At 34.2% G+C, this 21,274-nt stretch overlaps 1 protein-coding gene across 3 annotated transcripts in view; it reads right to left on the reverse strand.

The window, feature by feature from the left end:
- Nucleotides 1-14,692, reverse strand: part of LOC143073418 (uroporphyrinogen-III synthase-like) — a 53,808-nt gene extending 39,116 nt beyond the window's left edge. For all 3 annotated transcript variants that reach the window (XM_076248957.1, XM_076248956.1, XM_076248958.1), the window contains exons 1-4: nt 14,619-14,692; nt 11,007-11,123; nt 3,089-3,260; nt 638-706 (exon numbers count right to left, since the gene is read on the reverse strand). In XM_076248957.1, the coding sequence (XP_076105072.1) occupies nt 638-706; nt 3,089-3,260; nt 11,007-11,090 (325 nt within the window). In that variant the 5' untranslated portion in view covers nt 11,091-11,123; nt 14,619-14,692. The remainder of the gene's footprint in view (nt 1-637; nt 707-3,088; nt 3,261-11,006; nt 11,124-14,618) is intronic.
- Between the last annotated feature and the right edge of the window lie 6,582 nt (nt 14,693-21,274).

The following is a 21,274-nucleotide window of genomic DNA, read 5'->3' on the forward strand; positions in this document are numbered from 1 at the left end:
CATTACTATATAACTTATTCAAATAATTCTTCTGACTGTAGTTCTTGTATATCTGATCAGTTTGCTCTTTTAAATTTCTGTATATTCATTTTAGTTTTTAAAGATGATAGGCAACAATTGTAAAATTAGACAAAGGGTGTTAACTCCAGTATAGAGTAAACAAAAATTATTTTAGTTCAATTTGTAAATGTGAAATTCTGTAAATATTGTATTATAATATTTTTGCTTCCTTTAGAGTAAATTACAGAATTATTACAAAAATAGTTCCAGAAACATTGGTATTTTTTGTACTTCTTGCAGAGCAGAATTCTGTTTACATGTCTACAGTTTATTTCTATCTTTAACAGTATTCACAGCATAAACTCTTGAAAAACTTTAATTAAGCATGGTGGGGTTGTTATCTCTTTGACACATTCCCCATTTCCATTCTCAATTTTATATACCCATTCCAAAACCCAAATGAGAAATATTGTTAATATAAATCTTTCAATATAACTTAAGGGTAGTAATTTTGCTTTACCAGGTACACAATCTGCTAAGGCATATATAATATTGGAAAATGAAATTAATATCTTTGCTACAATTTCCTGTATCTGTATTATTAGATGAACACACTTATAGCATAAAACTTTCCTACCTGTGTTTGATGTTGCCTTGCCAACTACATAACAAGTAAGACTTTTGGCTAGCTCTGATTGCTTGCCTTCTGAAAATAAACAAAAGTTAAAAAATGTACATGTATATTCAGGGGCCAGCTGAAACCAGCCACTGGGTGAGGAATTTTCAGGCTATATTGAAGACCCATTGGTGGCCTTGGGAAGTTTCTGCTTTTTGGTCAGGTTTTTGTCTCTTAACATCAATAAACAATATCAGACTGAACTATTGGCATTAATGCATATATCTTATTGTCATGATGATTCATTTTGAATATATAGTGGAGTACTGGTAGATGGTGTATTACAGAGAGTAAAACCTGAAACAACCAAACTGAACACACTATCCAGATTTCATATCCAGGTCAATGGTATGGCTGATATACTTAGTACAGGGGAATCAAGGGTAATAATACAGGTGCAATATAAGACTCAGTATATAATGTGTCTCCATTACTACTTGCAGTTGTCCATACTACCAGTAATAATAAAGTTCTTGTAGTAGGTATTGAGTGTCTACCCTAAACCAGGAAGAAGAGTTGTAATACTAATGAATCAGAATGGAGACCATGAGAGAGTGTAGGAACATGTTCAACATAAACAACCTATATTCTCTGATCCCAGGACTATAACCAGTACTAGCAATGGGAATATTCATGTGGTGGATGAAGTAAGTGATGGCAGAGGCAGAGTAGTAGTGTTGGGACATGGTGGTAGTATTATCAATATCTATACAGGAGATACAGCGATCAACAAGGACAGACAATTCTATCCTGTAGACATAGTGACAACATAGAGACAATGTTATTGTATCTGATAGGGATACTCATTAACTTCATATCCTGAACAATGCTGGCCTGCTAATGACATATTATAAACGGAGGGACATAAACATAATGTTACCATATTCTCTTGCATTCACCACAGCAGGACAACTCTACATAGGAAGCTATACACCAGATGACAGTAAAGCCAAGATGTATGAAGTGACCATATCAGGATGTTAAAACATCCATATACATCTATATAAACCTTAAACAATGATGTCTGTTGACATTGACTTAAATCTGATATTTAACTTAACTGTAGAAAGTGTTTGTAACAATATAACTGAACTGCATGTAGTTAGTGTTTGTATCATAATTACACCTTATGTAAGAATCCTTGGTTTTGATTGGTTGATAGCCAGTGTACTTTTCACCAATTCACTGTTATCAAATGAATATCTTTCATTTTTAACGCCGATGGGGTATATGCAGTTGTAAAGGACATGATTTTCTACTTCCTCGCAATATCATATTTCTTCTGGAGAAATGGATATGGACATGTGCACAATGCACATATACCTGCACACTCTTATCTATAGCTCCTTCAACTTTGTTAATGATAATTAACTTGAGGCTCTCAAGAGCTTGTGTTCTCATCTACTGGAAAGTTCGTGTGCAATTGTCACTCTCCAACATCAAGATATTGTATCTTCAGAAAAAGGAATTTAATTAAAATTCAAACAGTAATGTTGATCTTATTAGACTATTTAAATACACTGTAAAACATTATATAACTTACCTGTATGAATATTTGTGTGATGCAATTAAAATGTATGAGAAATGTTTTTGAGAAACACATTTTAAAGAATAATATTCTGGTAAAATAATTGGTCAAAAATGCACAAAATTGGTAAAAAGGCAAAATTTCCAATTAAAGTTTATGACAATTTCAACAATATTTGTCTCTCCGGTACTTATAAGATCCTGTGATGCTGATTATTTTTGCTGTTAAATTTCTATTGGTAAACATTGTCGTTCAAGTGATAACTCCTATAAAAAGTTGTCGAACAGTTTTGATGTAAAAAAGACATAAGGTAGAGTTAACAGTCTGATTATTTTTGCTCGTTTGATTTTTGAATTATATTTACTTTTTCAACAAAATAGATAAAACTTGCATTTTATCCTTTATGTTCTTTTTTTAAGCCATAACAGCCATATTGGTGGACAAGCAGTGAAGGGAAAGATTATATGGCTACTATAGCAATGCTCTATATGTCAGCCTCTTTTTTCAAACTCCTCTTCATGATTTTTTTTCACATTTTCATAATAAAACAGACTTGGGATTCAGTTTAATTATTTATAGGGTTCTATGATAGATTTCATGACAGTGGTAGATCCAGGACCAATCCTTATTTTTTTTAACAATCAATGCATTTGAATAGTGACATATTGTTGGACCCCCCCCTTTTTTTGGTCCTGGGTTTGGAACCCCTTTTAAACTGGCTGGATCCTTCCCTGCATGTTATAGACAAACCCCTTATTCAAATTTCCTACAGGTTTGTATTCAGAGTCTTTTCAAAGTATTTTTGGAAACTTTTTAATCCACAAACAATTGGTATGCACAGTTACAACTGAATCCACTATTCTTTTAAATTTTTTTAATCAAACCTTTCCATGACTGTATGACTTCTTGTGTGGCTTTAACAGCCTGTTGGCTTGTAAACACTATGGAATGGTAACTGGTCAAGTTTGACAGTCTATCAGAATATTCATCAATGTTGATAAAATTAAACTTCAGAACTGGAACACTTACAGGGTTGTAACCTCCACTTTCCAATGTCTGCAAATAAAGGTAAACATTATGTTTTATTAAACTTTTTGCAGTTTTTCTTTATGAAACACTTAAGGAATTATTCTCATAGATATAGATTCTAATGTTGCATTTATAGTTATATCATATTTTTCCACATAAGTCAGATAAAAGTATAGGCCTGGTTCAACACCTTTTTTGGCCTAAAAATATAGCACTTTTTTTTTTTTACCACGGAGTAGGTCTGGTAGAGCCGATTTTCGCCCCAAAGAGCAGGTTCATCTGATGAAAGGTTTTTGACACTTTTTAAACACTAAAGTGTCTTATTTACTTACATACAGTACTGGTGGAATTACTGCAAACACCATCAATGTCCTCAGCCGAGGCCATCCGTCATCGTGTGTTTCGACCCCTAGCTCGGTACACTCTCAGGATGGGGGTCCACGGCCATGATCAATCACTGCGCATTGGTGGTGGGTTTCCACTACTACTGTCTCTCTTCATCCATATCCAGCAATACGCATTCTCTGCTGCTTGGCCCAGTTTCTGTATTGCTGTTTTTCTTTGCCATCCAGTCACTCCTACTGTAGAAAACAACCGTCTCACTGAATGTGCAGCCAACCTCAACAGGAAAGTTCTATGTCTGCCATCCTCTATCTCTGCACTCTGCCAACATTTCGTTATACTTTGCCCTATTTCTTTCATTGGCTTCGCCACATCTCTCCTCCCAGAGAACAGTCAGCTCTATTATCAAAACCTTTTTACTGGCGGAAGATCAGAGAACCATGTCTGATCTTAGGTTGGTTGGTTGGTACAATGTCTGGAAATTGCAGCCTTTTTCCTAGATCTACTTCTAGCTGCCAGTCTTTAGCCTGATTTAACATTCCTGATGTGTTCTGTTTACTTTTCTGGCCTAGTTCCCCGTCCTTCACAAACTGGATTTTGATAGGTTTGTTCTTAGTTTGTTTTGCATCTTTCCTCTGTTTCTTTATCACTTCAGCGAGTTCCCGGAGTACTTGGTTGTGTCGCCATGTATATCTCCCCTGTGTAAGAGCGATATTGCATCTTGAAAGTACATGTTGAAGTGTTCCTCTATTTCCATGTTTCTGATAGTTTCCACCTGTGCAGATTTGTAGGTGTTGGTAACACATCATACACTGATCTCAGGAGGAACTGTAGTTGGTATTGAGGATATCGCCATATTTCTGACCATGTGAGGGATCGTTGTTCTAATTCCCATCTTGACCATGCGCCTTGGCACCCTAATTCTACTGTCTTTGCTTGTCTGTTCTCTTCTCCTTTAGATTTTCCCTCTCTTTGAACTAGACTTCGTCTTTCTTGGGTGTTAGCATTTTTCCAGTAGCAACTTTCCAATGTTCCAAGGCCCTGTCTTCCTACTGCCACCGTTCCTATGATATCTTTATGCCTTAATCTACTCTATGCCTCTGAAACTGCTTTTGATGCTGACCACTTTTGTACTGTTCTTACTTTGTTGCCGATTGATTCTTTCAATGTCATTACAAGGTCAGTTTTGCATACTTTGAATTCTTCCACTATAGATGTTAATGGCAGCTACAACTTTGCGGTCCTGCTGTACAGTCCTACAGTTGTAAAACTTGGAGGGACACCTAACCATTTCCTTAGATGTCTGTTGATGGTTCTTTCAAGCTTCTCAACTGTTGTCAATATAATTTTTGTACAACATAAGTGGCCATGATATCCTGGGCAGGAGTCTATGTTGGTATATCCATGCCTTTAATTTCCCTGGTAGACCTGTCTTATCGATGTTCCTCTGAAACCTGTTATTCAACTTTCCTGATATTGTTCTTATCACTTAAAGAGTCATCATACCACTTTCCTAAGCACTTGATGGGATTGTCTATTAATGATGGAATGACTTATCTTTGCACCTTCAGTTCGACTTGGTGTGTGCTCTTACCTTTCCTTATTAATAAAGCTCTAGATTTCCTTGGTTTAAAAGCCATCCTTTCCCATGTCACTGTCTCTTCCAAAGCCTTCAACACCCATCTAGCCTGGACATGGGTATCTGTAGTGATGGTTAAATCATCCATGAACCCTCTATTTGGTGGTTGCCTGAAGTCAGTTGATATTTTCGGGCCTCTAGTTTCTCTCTCTCCAGATTTAATAATCATATCCATTCCCATGACAAACAAAATAACTGAGATGATAAAACATCCAGTAACTATTCCTTTTTGTAGTTTTTGCCATGTTGTTGTACAACTGCTAGTAGTATATCGCAGCTCAATCCCACTGAGATAGCTTCTTATTACTTTCTTAAAGCGGTGGGGTATATGGTAATGGTCTAGTGACTCCTGTATCAGCATGTGAGGAATATGCCATAGGCGTTTGCCAAATCTAGCCATGTACTACTGTAAGATCTTTCTTATTCACTTTGGCCTCTTGAATCAATTGTGAAATGATGCTCGTGTGTTCAATGCATCATGAGAACCCTGGTATTCTGTACTGAAGTGTCTACATAGTTGTTATCTGTCATAGATGATGTCATCCTTCTAGCCATGATAGAGAAAAAAATCTTTTCTTCTACATTCAGGAGGGAAATAGTTCTAAATTGTGTGATGTCTTCTGATCTTTTTGGAATAAAACACCCCTCTGCTTTCTGCCAACATGATGGTATCTTCCCTTTCCTCTGCACCACTTTCAGTAGCCTCCACAAGTGTTTCAAAATTTTTGGGCACTTCTTATATACCTTGTACGGGATGCCATTTGGTCCTTGTGATGATGCAGACCTGGCTTTCTTTACAACATCTAATTCTTCTTTCCATGATGGTTCCTTAATATTCATTGGTATCTCTGGTTCTGGCACATTTTCTATCCTTTCACAGTTACCTAGATGTTCCCACTGCCTTTTGTCGCTGTGTGTCTCTGATAGTTGTTTTTCCACTTCCTCTTTTGTGGTTTTTACTGATCCCGCCTTTGTTCCGTCCGGGGTTGCTTTGGTAAACTTATATTGGTTGGCAACAAACTTTTGATCTTTTCTTCCCTCTTTCTCTCCTAGCTTTTCTAATTATTTCTGCTTTTTGTAGATTGTTTCTTCTTTCCCTTAGAATTGATCTTAGCTCATTCAATCCTTCTTTCTCCTCCTCATTTGCTCTTTTATACTGTTTTTTGACATCGCTTATTTCAGTTCTGAGTGTTTGTATTTCTTGTTGACGTCTCTTATGTTTGATGTTACCCTGAGTGCCTTCTCTTGTTTTGGTGTTACTACCTCCAAATCGTTCTTGTCCTACTGCATATAAAATTGTTGACAATGATGATATCTTTCTCTGTACATCTCTGGTTAATGTTTTATCTAAGATCTTATCTAGGTCTTCGTCAAAGATCTCCCATCTCCTATCATCTGTTGGTGGCCATTGTATCTTTTCTTTCCTGCTGTCTGTCGATGGTGTTTTCGCTGGGTTTCTGCTGGTTTTGATTCCCTTGCTCCTCCTCAATGTTGTTCTGAGTAGCTTCCTTAGGTAAGAGGTCCTCAGCACGTTAGTGTGCTTCCTGGCTGTGGTCCTCCATCATCTCATCAGTGTTAACTGTGCGTTCCCTTTGCTGCTTCCCAGATCCACACTTAGTTCTTGCCTGGTGTATCTTAAAACCTTTTAAGTTCTTGCAAACCTTTCCACAATGACACTTGGTTTCTGCCGTTGTTCCAGTCAAAGTCTGTTGGATTAGCTGAGTTGTTACTTTAGTCTATTCAAATAGTTTATGTGAAAGATTTAAACTGATTTTTTCCACTTGTAAAGGGCATAACCCTAGAATGGTAATGAAAGTGCTTGTAATCACTGAATGGCAGATTGTTTTAATTTATCAGTTGGTAGTAAAAGTGTATATTACATGGTATATTGTATATAGCATTGATTTAAGTTGATTCAATTACTATTCTGGACAAAGAAAGATAACTCCAATTTTCAAAGAATAATAATCCTGACTAAAAATAAACAAAAAAGCTTCATCAGCAACATTTTATATCGGAAAATTTCCAATGAAGTTGATTATACTAAAGTTATTGGCAAATTTCCAAAATATATAATTTAAAAGCAGTTTACGCGAGATAAACAAAAAAGCTTCATCAGCAACATTTTATATTGGCAAATTTCCAATGGAATTTATTAATAAAAAGTTTTTGGCAAATTACCAATATACATAATTTAAAAGCAGTTTAGGTGAGATATTCAAATGAGTTTCAATTACCAACCTTACACTGGTTTTAAATTATGTTTTGTACTCAAGTAATTGTCCATTAACCTGGAAACCCTTTTCCCCCCTTTTTTGCACCTTATTCCTTAACGGTTTGAGCCATAACTCCCAAAAACAATTCTTAACATCCCTTTGTGGTATTCCAATATCCAAAATCTAAATACATGGTTAGATTCAGCATATCAAAGAACCCCAAGAATTCAATTTTTGATGAAATCAAATAAAGTTTTATTTTGGACCCTTTAGATCTCACTGTGGACCAATTTGATAACCAGGCCCAAATATCATAAATCTAAATACATGGTTATATTCAGTATATCGAAGAACCCCATATATTCAATTTCTGTTGAAATCAAACAAAGTTTAATTTTGGACCCCAATTTTGACCAACTTGAAAACTGGGCCCATAATAAAAAAAACTAAGTACATGTTTAGATTCAGCATATCAAAGAACCCCAAGAGTTCAATTTTTGGTAAAATCAAACTAAGTTTAATTTTGGACCCTATGGACCTTAATGTAGACCAATTTGAAAACAGGACCAAAAATTAAGAAACTAAATACATGGTTAGATTCAGCATACCAAAGAACCCCCATAGTTCAATTTTTGATGAAATCAAACAAAGTTTAATTTTGGACCCTTTTGGCCCCTAATTCCTAAACTGTTGGAACCAAAACTCCCAAAATCAATTCCAACCTTCCTTTTGTGGTCATAAACCTTGTGTTTAAATTTCATAGATTTCTATTAACTTATATACTAAAGTTATAGCGTGAAAACCAAAAGTCTTCGGACGACGATGATGCCGCCACCGACGCCAACGTCATACCAATTTACAACCCCAAAAATCTTGTGGTCATAAAAAAATGCCATTTTTTATCATCTTTATGGTTGTATTTAACCAAAAAAACGAACACTTCTGTTTGATTCAACTTTTTCCAACTTTGCCAAATAAGGAGAAGCAACTCAAATGCAAGGGCAGATAATACAGATAGTGTTACTTTTACAATAGAATGTGTTAGGAAATTACCTATTTTATTGTGTAGCAAGAAAACAAGTCCGGTGACCCCGTTTTTTCTTTTTCTAATCTGAAAGCATAATTTTGGAGCTATCTTCTCATATTATATCTCAAAATTCTATGGTGTAGTTTTCATTTTATGGCAGAAAATTGGGTTTTCCATGCATAATATATACAAAATCTGACAATTTGGCACAACCTACACAAATGTATAGTGTGAAAATAAGTCCTGTGACCCATTCTTTTTATTAATGTTTTTAAACAAGCAGGATATAAACTACATTTCAGCAAATTATCAAAAAGTTCTATGGATAATAATTTAGACACCCCATCTACCTTAAATATGAAAAATCTATCAAATATGTCATAATATTTCAGATAGTTTTTGTCAAAAATTTGTAAGGGTTCCACGGAACCCGGTGTCTCGCCTACTTTTTCTGTTAATCGCAGACTCAACAAAAATGAGGAAAAACATCAATAAAAATTTCCCTCACGATACTGTCTTTTGATTGAAAGAAGCTTCCAAGTTTGGTAAAAAAATCCAGGATAGTTTATGAATCTAATAAATGTTTTATAAACTTTAACTGCAGACTGTATGTAATGTTAACTGGAAGAAAAACTAAGTCCATTTATAAGTAAAATACGGAAAAAGTGAATTTTTTTTTTACAAAATTTACTTCTGAATAATATCTTATGATCAGAAATAACTTTTTGTCTAAGTTTGGTAGAAATCCAGGATAGTTTAAGAACATTATAAAAATTTTAAAAACTTAAACCACAGAGTGAATGTTTTGTTTCTGGCAAAAAAACTAAGTCCATTTATAAGTAAAATACGGAAAAGTGAAAATTTATTTTTACAAAATTTTCTTCTTGATACTATCTTATGATCATAAACAAGCTTCTGTCCAAGTTTGGTAGAAATCCAGGATAGTTTAAGAACATTATAAAAATTTTAAAAACTTAAACCACAGAGTGAATGTTTTGTTTCTGGCAAAAAAACTAAGTCCATTTATAAGTAAAATACGGAAAAGTGAAAATTTATTTTTACAAAATTTTCTTCTTGTCAGATACTATCTTATGATCATAAACAAGCTTCTGTCCAAGTTTGGTACAAATCAAGGATAGTTTATCAAAGTTATTAAAATTTTAAAAACTTTAACCACAGAGTGAATGTAATGTTTCCTCGCAGAAAAACTAAGTCCATTTATAAGTAAAATACGGAAAAGTGGAAATTTATTTTCACAACATTTTCTTCTTGATACTATCTTATGATCATAAACAAGCTTCTGTCCTAGTTTGGTACATATCAAGGATAGTTTATGAAAGTTATTAAAATTTTAAAAACTTTAACCACAGAGTGAATGTAATGTTTCCTCGCAGAAAAACTAAGTCCATTTATAAGTAAAATACGGAAAAAATGGAATTTTATTTTTACAAAATTTACTTCTGGATACTTTCTTATGATCATAAACAAGCTTCTGTCCAAGTTTGGTGGAAATTCAGTATAGTTTAAGAAAGTTATTAAAATTTCAAAAACTTTAACCACAGAGTGAATATTTGTGGACGCCGCCGCCGCCGACGACGACGGAATGTAGGATCGCTTAGTCTCGCTTTTTCGACTAAAGTCGAAGGCTCGACAAAAATGAAAGTGGCCGCATCCATGTTCACTCTCAAGTTGAGCACTCGTGAAAGGGGGGGCTCCGCGCCCTCTGAAAACAGCCTAGCTGGAACACTGTATCTAGGACTCTAAAGTGCAATGGTATTCTAGTGCCATGGTCACGCTGAAGTGCTATGGTCTACGCTAAAGATTGATGGTGTCTTACCCTGAAGTGCGATGGTTTATTATTTGGTAAAGTACGATGGTATATCAGGCTAAAGCAAGATGGACCTAAAGGGTAGGATAATAGGGCTTAAAATGTGAAAGAACATATTTAGATGTTATTAAAAATATCTATGCAAAAGCTAGTAAGCTAAAGTATAAATATGTGACAGGCTTCATAATTTACTGGTAGGCTTTGGGTGATTTTTTTCTAAATTTAGAAGACCAACCGACTGATTTTATTGCTAAAAAGGTTATTAAGGTGTCACAAAAAAAACCCATTTGGATTACTGGTGTAGCTTACCGCTCAGACACCCTGTCTAACAATTATGTGTACACCTACCCTAGTCCTAGATTACAGTCGTTATTGTAAATAACAAATACAACTTTTTTCTATTTTCAGGATGTAAAACATTTATTTGCATAAGTTTTAATTCAAATGTGAGAGAAAAGAAGAAAATAACCAAGTTTTCTTGATTTTTGTAGCGAGAACAAGTTTTCTAAATTACCATTGCGAGAACAAATACATGTGATATTTTCCTACAATGTACAAACTAGTGATTAAGCGATCGATCTATAATTTACGTGAGGGGAAATGAAAGGAAAACTATCTCAATAAAAATATATCAATCTATAAAAGGCAAACAATTATCCGAGTACTAAAACTGTACTCAAGTACTCGGGTTCTCATTGCCATCCCTAAAAAAAATGTCTACCTTATGATATTGGTCTATGCCTCCTTCAGTCGGTGATCGCAACAATAATATAAACTTTCTTTTTTCATCTTCTTCTTGTGCCATTCCATACAGAGTATTTTTTTCATATCTTCCTGTCTGAAAATATACCATGTTATTATATAATACAACTTTCATATGACATTGAAAATAACATCTGTATTATATATATATATATATATATGATTTATAGGTCCATCAATATTACAATCAAATGTCTTCCTGAAATATATCAAATATATATCAACCTTACTTGAACAAATGTGAAACAGTTTCATCCAGGTCAGAAGATAATGAGCATCGTATTGTTAATTTCTCTAATAATTCCACCACCAGAAAAGTAATCTTTCATACATACATATATATATTTCTCGTATTATAATGATTATGATCATCATGATCATGATTAAAACTTTCCTTGAATGTTAGACAAACAGAGGTTTTTTTAAAGTAGACATTTAAATGAGTGTTTTTTGTGTTGCTGGGTTGCTGTTTTTCTCTCAATTTTTAGACAAAAAATTTTACTTTTGTGGTGACATCTACCATGCATGTTCATTTGTTTCCCTCTTGAAAATGAAAAAAGATGAAAAGTTACCATGGTAAATACAAGATACGAGATGTGATTTCCTCTACCCAAATTGAATATGTGATGTAGTTTAATGAAGGACATAATGGGGATGACAAATAATGGTAGAAGCTCTTGCCAAAAGCCTTAACAGTAATTTATAGTGCACAATAAAATGTACACTTTCTTTTATACAATAAAAAAATTGACTGATTTTGATTAATTACACGTTAATTTTTTCCAACATAATGGCCTGATAATTATTTGAGATCTCTGAGGTATCACGATATGGATAGTTTGACAAATCACAATAAAAATTTAACAAATTTGATGCTAAAAGGGTTTCAGGTTCCATTGGCCTTGATAACATGTTCACCCTAAGTTTGTTCGCCCTTAGAGTCAGTTCGCCCTTCTTTAAAAAAAAAAAATAATATTTATATTACAGGCCTTTTTAATAAACTTATTCAGATGGTTAAATGGTATATATTCCTGTATACATTTGTATTTATGAAAAACTCATGAAAATATTTAAAAGTTGATGGCTTGTTTTAAAGTAAATTGTTCGCTGGTTAATTTTGCAATACTTTTCCTTGATGGATTAATAATAACATTTTGTTTTGATTAACTAGTTCGGAATTAATAAAACAAAAATAATGTATGAATTGTAAATCAGGAAAAAGATTTACAAATTCATTTATTATTATAGTCTCAGTTATACTGCATACATAGACTGAATAGTTAAAAAATATCAAGAAAGATAAATACATGTAATTTTGTATTGTATTCCACTATTTTACTATATAAATCAAAGGGAAAATAATAAATTGGTTGAGGCATTACAAATATTATTTTGTTGAATTTTTAACTTACTTTAACATATATTTGGTTCAAATAATACACATTATGCAATAAGACAACAATATTGTCAATAAGAAAAAAAATATAAAATTCAGGGTGAATGGACCCAGGATGAACAGGTATCAGGGCGAAAATGTACTAGGGCCAGAGTGAATTAGGGCAAACAGACTTGGATTTCGCTAAAGGAGTATAACCTAAAATGACTGTTTGGTGACTGACGGTTAAAGCTTCCTACCCTCTTTAATTTATTATGCACTGTACAAAGTTTGTTCAAATGGGCTTGTTTAGTGGGTAGTGACCGCACTTGACTTTAAAACCTAATCCACTAAACAATACCCTGTCAGCAGCTGGTCAGCGGCCTGTGCCGGCAACAGGTAGGGAACAAACCCCCTGTATGGTGATTATACCTGTATAAAGTGATAATCCTTCTTTAGAGGGATAAAATTATTCCTCTATAGAGGGGTATTTTTGTTTACTCTGGATTTAAAACAAATTAGGGCAGAATGGCATTTTCAAGTTATATTGGCTATATAACCTCTATCATTATATGCATCAACATATGCACTTTACTATAAATTGGGATGACCAGTTTTCTGCTAAAGTGACAAAACTTGCAATCTATTGTACTATATACCTATATCTGAACACCTGATCAACAACAACCTTTAAATTGGTATTAGGTTCGTTCGCGCCCAATACACTTTCACACCCAAGGTCCGTTCGCACTCTACACGTTCGTGCCCAATTTTAATTCAAATTCCAGTTGAATAATTGGAAAATCATGATTGTTGTTATAAACTGCTTTGGTGTAAGTAAAACATTCAAGATTTTAAATGAAAAGCACAAAAGATAATTGTTTTTAACACATTGGTCCCTTTGATTTGAAACAATAAAATATAGCAATACTCTATAATAACCAAAACATGATAAATTTTATTCAAGACACAAAAAAAAACGTAGTCAGAATCTCACTTTATTTTGAAACAAGTCAATGAAACAAAGTTATAGCAATACACTAACCAAAACATGATTAAGAGTTATTCAACACAAAATAGCATGTTGACAGAATCCCACTTTATTTAGAAATGATTTTTTTTTTTTTTAACAATACACTATTCAAAACATGTCAGATTAAGATTAAACACAAAAAAAAAAAATGGTGTCTCGCTTTATTTTGAGACAATGACAACAAATGTAAGAATACACTTGCCAAATTTGATTACAAAGCTATAGTTATTAAACACAAAACCAATTAAAATTGGGCGCAAACATGTAGGTTGCGAAAGGACTTTGGGTGCGAACATGTAGGGTGCAAAAGTGAAAGGGGGCGAACATGAGTGGGTGCGAATGTGAATGGTTGCGAACGGATCCGGATTCCTTTAAATTTCATGTTAAATCTAACAATAGAAAATCTGTTCAGTGAGGCATAAGTGAGTAGTCCAAATAATTATGACGTCTTGAAAGGCTATTATAATTTTTTTCTTTGACGCCTTAAGGCGTCAAAGAAAAAAATTATAATAGCCTTTCAAGACGTCATAATTATTTGGACTACATAAGTGAGTAGAATTTACCTGATGATCACAGCTTTCAATCATGGTGAACAATAGATTGTGTATTTAGTCAGATAAGCAGCAAACTGGGCATGTGTATATTAAATTAAGTACATCAATTGCAGTGGCGGATCCAGAAATTTTCATAAGTGGGGGCCCACTGACTGACCTAAGCGGGGGCCCGCTTCAGTCACGCTTCAGGGATTCCCTATATAAGCAACCAAATTTTTTCCCAAAAAGGGGGGGCCCGGGCCCCCTGCCCCCCCCCCCCCCCCAAATCCGCCTCTGAATTGGTGCATCAACTGTTGCAGGTTACTGCCATTACAATTAAAAAAACCATTCAGCCCTATTTTGATTTAAATCCAGTCTAAACAAAAATAACCCTCTTAGAGAGATAAATTCATACCTCTGTAGAAGGATTTTCCCTCTATGCAGGTATAATCACCATGTAGAGGGTTTGTTCCCAACCTGGGCAATGCCAATGCTTGAGGGATCATTTGCGTCTTGAAAGAAGAAGACAGGCATACATGGAGACATTAAGTTATGACTGACGGACTGAAGGAAGAACGCGCCAAAAACATTATTTATTTGAATCTAAGTTCCGAATGTTTTCACAATTACCCATTGAATGTGGAGTTGGTAAATGACAGGTAGCAAGTGTCAAATGTGACAAATGTAAACAGGAAACCACAATCGGAACAACTCGGCTATTGTACTGCGTAGCGAGAATGGCCGAGTAGTTACGATTGCAGGAAACCAATATACTAAATTGATGACAATTGCGGACGATGGAAAACCGTTTCCGCATTTTAGTTTTGAATTTTACGAGAGGCACTGGTATGTATAGCACATTCTTAGAATAATAAAAAGTATCTAGCATTATCTTTTAACTTCATGTTCAGCAACATAAATGATATCCTTTAGATACATAATTCAAAGTTGACAATTGGTGATCATGTTGAAGGTATCCATTGCATCGAATTTGAAGTATAGGATAGAGCTTCAGGATACAACAGATACCGTGAATAACTGAAGTCTCTCTCATATCTTGATCTGAATATAGAAATTTACAACAAGGGTCAGCTGAGAACAAAACTTAAGGACAAAAGAGATGATTTCAGCCTTCCAAATATGAACTTTCAATTTCAATATATGTAGAAACAGGAACATATATATTAAGGTCTATTAACTGTTCCCAGGTAGAAATCATTCCAGCATACTGTGAGTTAATACAATATTCCACAGCTATTTTCCAATTGTCGTAATTAACCATAATCCTTTCCGCTTTCTTCCTCAGTTTCGTTTGACTGACTAATAAACTTGTCAACAGGTTAGTACTTACATGATCGACACGACGATGCCGTATAACATATATAAAGCAGTATCTGTGTAAAGCAAAATTATATTCGGGTGAAATTTGATCCGGAGGAAAAAATGTCACAGTAGTTGTTGTTATTTTTTTATCCGGAGGAAAATATTTCCCTGGGATATCTTTTCCTTTGTCGTGAAATTCTATCTGGGTAGCTATCTTATTGAATAGTTATTAGAAAAAAATATCCTTTACAAATACTATGAAATAATAATAGTGTATTTGAATTAAACCTACTTTGTAAAAAAAATGTATTGTAATTGGAATTATTTCACAAATTATCATTGAAAAATTTTCCTGAAAAAAATCAAGTAAATATCATTCTTTTAAAAAGAAATTAACATTAAACATAAGAAAGAAAACTAGAAATAATTTCAAAGATCGTAATTGTGAAATAATATTATGATTAAATAATTGAAATACATGTAAAAGTGAGTTGTTTTCAGATCTCAGTACAAATATAAATTAAAACGTAAAGGTAGAAATATAGTTGCATTACTACTGTAAACACCTATCCTACCTCCATGACAAATATGTTGTTGTCCCCGCAGGTAAAGCCCCAAACAACATCGTTTTTGTATGTAAAACTCATTACATTAACTGCTTGATAAACGAATTAGGTATTGACAATTAACTTGGAAACTCAACATATACCCTCACGATACTTACCAAAGAGGAAATCCTAGATAATCATAGGTCTGTTCTGTGTTCCTTTGGAATTTCAACCAAAGACGAAGAACTGGATCTGCCATCACTGTATTGGATACCTAAACTACATAAGTGTCCTTACAAACAACGGTATATTGCTGGGTCTTCCAAGTGCTCCACGAAACCTCTTTCTAAATTATTAACATCTATTTTATCAGCAATCAAAGACGGGCTTCAAAGTTATTGTGAAACTGCCTATTCTAGAGGGGGCGTGAATCAGATGTGGATACTTAAAAATTCCAAAGATCTTTTAGAGTACATACAATCTAACTCTCTTTCATCTTGTAACAGCATTAAAACATTTGACTTTTCTACTCTGTACACTAGTATTCCACATTCCAAACTAAAAGACAAATTGAAAGAGTTGGTATTGCTTTGCTTCGTAAAAAAGAATGGCCAACGTAGATACAAGTATCTTGTCTTAGGGAGGGATAAATCCTACTTTTAAAGGATCACTCTGATTCGAACAAAAAATTCTCTGAAACTGATATTATCAAGATGCTTGATTTCTTGATTGACAACATATTTGTTACGTTCGGAGGACGTGTTTTTCAACAGACTGTCGGCATTCCAATGGGAACAAACTGTGCCCCTCTACTTGCCGACTTGTTTCTTTATTATTATGAGGCTGACTTCATGCAGGAACTTCTTAGGAAGAAAGATAAGAAGTTAGCAATATCCTTTAACTCTACTTTTCGCTATATAGATGATGTTCTTTCACTAAATAATTCTGAATTTGGTGACTATGTGGAACGCATCTACCCAATCGAGCTAGAGATAAAGGATACTACAGATACAGCTAAGTCGGCCTCATATCTTGACTTACATCTAGAAATTGACAATGAGGGTCGGTTGAAAACAAAACTTTACGACAAAAGAGATGATTTCAGCTTTCCAATTGTGAACTTTCCATTTCTAAGTAGCAACATTCCAGCAGCACCTGCATACGGGGTATATATCTCCCAATTGATACGATATTCCCGTGCTTGCATTTCCTATCATGATTTTCTTGATAGAGGGTTGCTGCTCACAAGGAAGCTATTAAACCAAGAGTTCCAAATAATGAAGTTGAAATCATCCCTTCGTAAATTTTACGGACGCCATCACGAGTTGGTTGACCGTTATGGAATAACCGTTACACAAATGATATCGGATATGTTCCTTACGTCGTAACTACAATCCCCTTCCCTTTCATGAATGTGACCTACCGAATTAGACTATTTACCGGATTTGTTATCACATAAGCAACACGACGGGTGCCGCATGTGGAGCAGGATCTGCTTACCCTTCCGGAGCACCTGAGATCACCCCTAGTTTTTTGGTGGGGTTCGTGTTGTTTATTCTTTAGTTTTCTATGTTGTGTCGTGTGTACTGTTGTTTGTTTGTCTTTTTCATTTTTAGCCATGGCGTTGTCAGTTTGTTTTAGATTTATGAGTTTGACTGTCCCTTTGGTATCTTTCGTCCCTCTTTTAACAGTAATGGAAGAATTTGATTATGATAATATTTTTAACTTTATAAATAGTCTGGGGACAAAGATGTTGTTGTTGATTATATGGAAATCAGATAAATTATAACATAACAATATATTGGAACAAAAGCAATTTTAACAGCTGGATAGTATTTACCTGTGAAATGTTATCTGCCTTATTAAAAATTCATGTTGTAAGTCATCTTGTTATATAAATGAATATATAAAAAATAAGATTCAAGGAAAAATTTCACTATGAAATAGATTCAGGATAATTATATTAATATCTTTAAAATATAAATTGCTCATAATTATCTCCCTTTGATAAATTATGCAAATTTGTTCTACCTTTGTAAAACATTTGATTAAAGTCAGGTATATATTGATTGCGAGTAACTTTCATACTTGTTAATGAGACTATATTTCACAAGGTTCTGCAAGGTTCTGTGAAATATGATACGGCAAATATATACCGGTACATACTATTCGCATAACACAGATAGATTTTCACTCCTCTGGAAAAATTCAACCTGTAAAATACCATGCCTGGAAAAAAATTACCGTGACAAATTATCCTCAGGATAAAATATCACAGAGGAAGAAATAAACCGTTTCATCTGCAGTAATTACCGGTTTTTGGTGGGGTTAGTTTCGCTCAGTCTTAAGTTATTTGTGGTTAATTTTGTGCCCTTTTTTTTCTTTTGGTCGTTTTTTGGTTTTGGTTTTGTTTTTTTTTATTTTTTTTTTTTTGTATATTTTTTTGGCCATCGCGGTTTCATGGATTTGTGATTATAGTACGTTGAAAATTTATGGCAAATCGGAGAGAATAAAACATTTCTCAATTAATATGAAATATGCCTAATAATTAAATTACTAGGTGCTTATCTGATTTCACAGATTTTTAGTGTAGCACTTCAAATTTCACTATCACCTAACAACGTTTGGTTTAAATGATGAAATCAAATCGCTTTAATTAAAATATAGATTGAAGCCAAATTTGCATTGAAATCACTGAACAGATAGTTTTCTTTTATAGCTCATATCTTTGAAATATGCATTTCGGGAATACGGCCAAATTGTTTTGCCTTGATTATTTTTACAATAAAATTGAGAATAGAAATGCATGGGGATATGTTAAAGAGAAAACAATTCAACCAAAGAGCAGAAACCAGCCGAAGGCCACCAATAGGTCTTCAACACATCGAGAAAATCCCGCACCGGGAGTTGGGCCTCGGCTTGCACCTAAATAAAACTGTGTACTAGTTCAGTAAAAATGGACGTCTTACTAAACTAAAAAAAATATGCCTGAACTTACATAAAAAACACAAAAGACTAACAAAGGTCAGAGGTTCCTAACTTGCAACAGGCGAAAAAATGAGACGGGTTGATTATGTTGGTGATATCTCAACCCCCCCCCCCCCCCCCCTAACCTCCAACCAATGTAGAATAAAGAAACACACACCATGCACAGTATAACACAATGCAATGTCAGAATATGTAACAAAAGACTGACTAAGCAAAATGACAATGATACATAAATTAACAAAGGACTACTAGCAGTTACTGCCTAACATGCCAGCTCCAGACTTCAATCAAATTGATTGAAAGACTATATAAAAAAAGAAGATGTGGTATGATTGCCAATGAGACAACTATCCACAAAAGACCAAAATGACACAGACATTAACAACTAAATTTCACCGTACGGTCTTCAATAATGAGCAAAGCCCATACCGCATAGTCAGCTATAATAGGCCCGATAAGACAATGTAAAACAATTCAAACGAGAAAACTAACGGCCTCATTTATGTAAAAAAAAAATGAACGAAAAACAAATATGTAACACATAAACAAACGACAACCACTGAATTACAGGCTCCTGACTTGGGACAGGCACATACATAATAATGTGGCGGGGTTAAACATGTTAGCGGGATCCCAACCCTCCCCCTAACCTGGGACAGTGGTATAACAGTACAACATAAGAACGAACTATAAAAATCAGTTGAAAAAGGCTTAACTCATCAGATGGACAAAAATACAAGTAGAAGTATGCCTTCTTCCTATGAAAATCAAGCACAATCCCTCCCGTTATATAGGTATAGTATCATACCATCATAAAATATAAGAAGAACCTAGCCCGCGGTATTATACCAACAACTGGTTTTAGAACTTAGATGTGTTTATATTTCCGATGCACAGACCCTATGAGTGAATCAATATTAATACCAAAATATGACATCCTTAATGACCTGAAACTTATATCGTAACTATACCCATTCATAAGCTTTTGAGTTGAATGTTCCGAATTTTTTGTGCTTTGTAAAGAGTATTAACATATATATGCAGACTACTAGTAATATAAACAAATACAAAAGGTTTACAATGAATTATACAGTTAATGTTTAGATATTCATTTCATAAAACAATTTCATAATCATTCTTTTTTTAACGTAAACCTATATATACCCACCTAGAAACCAAAGGAAACTGTGGACATTGAGTCAAATATAGATAAGAATTGCCTCCCCTTCCATATATTTAAATATATATAACGGCAACATGGTTATATCAAGGATTTGTATAGTTAGACTTATATACGATTTATGATGACTTTCTCATTTCTGTACGATCTGCATTCATAAAATCAAAGTTATTGTTGTGATTGATCCTACATGTTCGAGTTGCATATTAATTAAGTGTAAAATCTCACATGTTAATGTCACAGAATAGAAGTTCCTACAGAATATAAGACTTTCTGATTATTAATGTAATGACATAGTAATAAGAAGTCGACATGATAACTTCAACTTGTCAATTGATTAAGTCGACAACTTGTTTATTTGAAGATAAAGTAAAACCACGTGACTACTTTTGAAAACCATAAATCTATTTTTAAATCGATTTCCATATTTCCTTCGGTTGTGTGAGCTATTTTGTATGAAAAGGGGGTACGACAGTCAAATATCAGAAAAAAGTACTAAATGATAACAATATTTCGGACATAAGGTGGATATACCGCATAGTAAGCTATGAAAGCATCCGAAATGACATGTAAAACTACACAGGCTGGAAACCTAACAATCTATATGACGAATACGCCGACGCCACTACTCAATAAAGTTGTGAGATGTGGTGTGATTGCCAATTAGACAACTAGCTACCAGAGTTTAAATAAAGAGGATTTAAGCAATCATAGACAGTCGTACGACCTTTAACAAATTGTATAGTCGGCTATAAAAGACCACCACATGGAAATATGAAACAATTTAAACGAAAAATGTATCGGACTTATTTATAACAAAACAAATATGAACCAACGAGCAACTTTTGAACTACAGGCTCTTGATTTGTCGGACAGGCATATGAAGAATGTGGCGGAGTTTAACATGTCTGTGAGCGCTTAATAAAACAAAACCTAGGACCGCCGTTTCACAGCACAAGAAAATCCATAAAACATCAGTTGTAGCTAGATACCTCAATATATCGGTATTACTGGCCAATATAAATTCATCAAAATCCGGCGAAGATCTCGAAAAGTGGGCTGATCCCGCTCAACGTGAGTCACCTGCCGTCATGTTATTCGTATAATTACAAACCCAGTGATTTTGTCGAATATGGCAGGTTATCCTCGAGGAAAAGCGAAAGGAATTATGGTTTTGACAATTCTAACATATACTATCCGTTGATTCCCTGTAATTGAGTGTGAGATGATTAAAAGTGTTCCATTTG

Source organism: Mytilus galloprovincialis, chromosome 4 (assembly GCF_965363235.1).
Source record: "Mytilus galloprovincialis chromosome 4, xbMytGall1.hap1.1, whole genome shotgun sequence".
In the NCBI taxonomy this organism is placed as follows: Eukaryota; Metazoa; Mollusca; class Bivalvia; order Mytilida; family Mytilidae; genus Mytilus; species Mytilus galloprovincialis.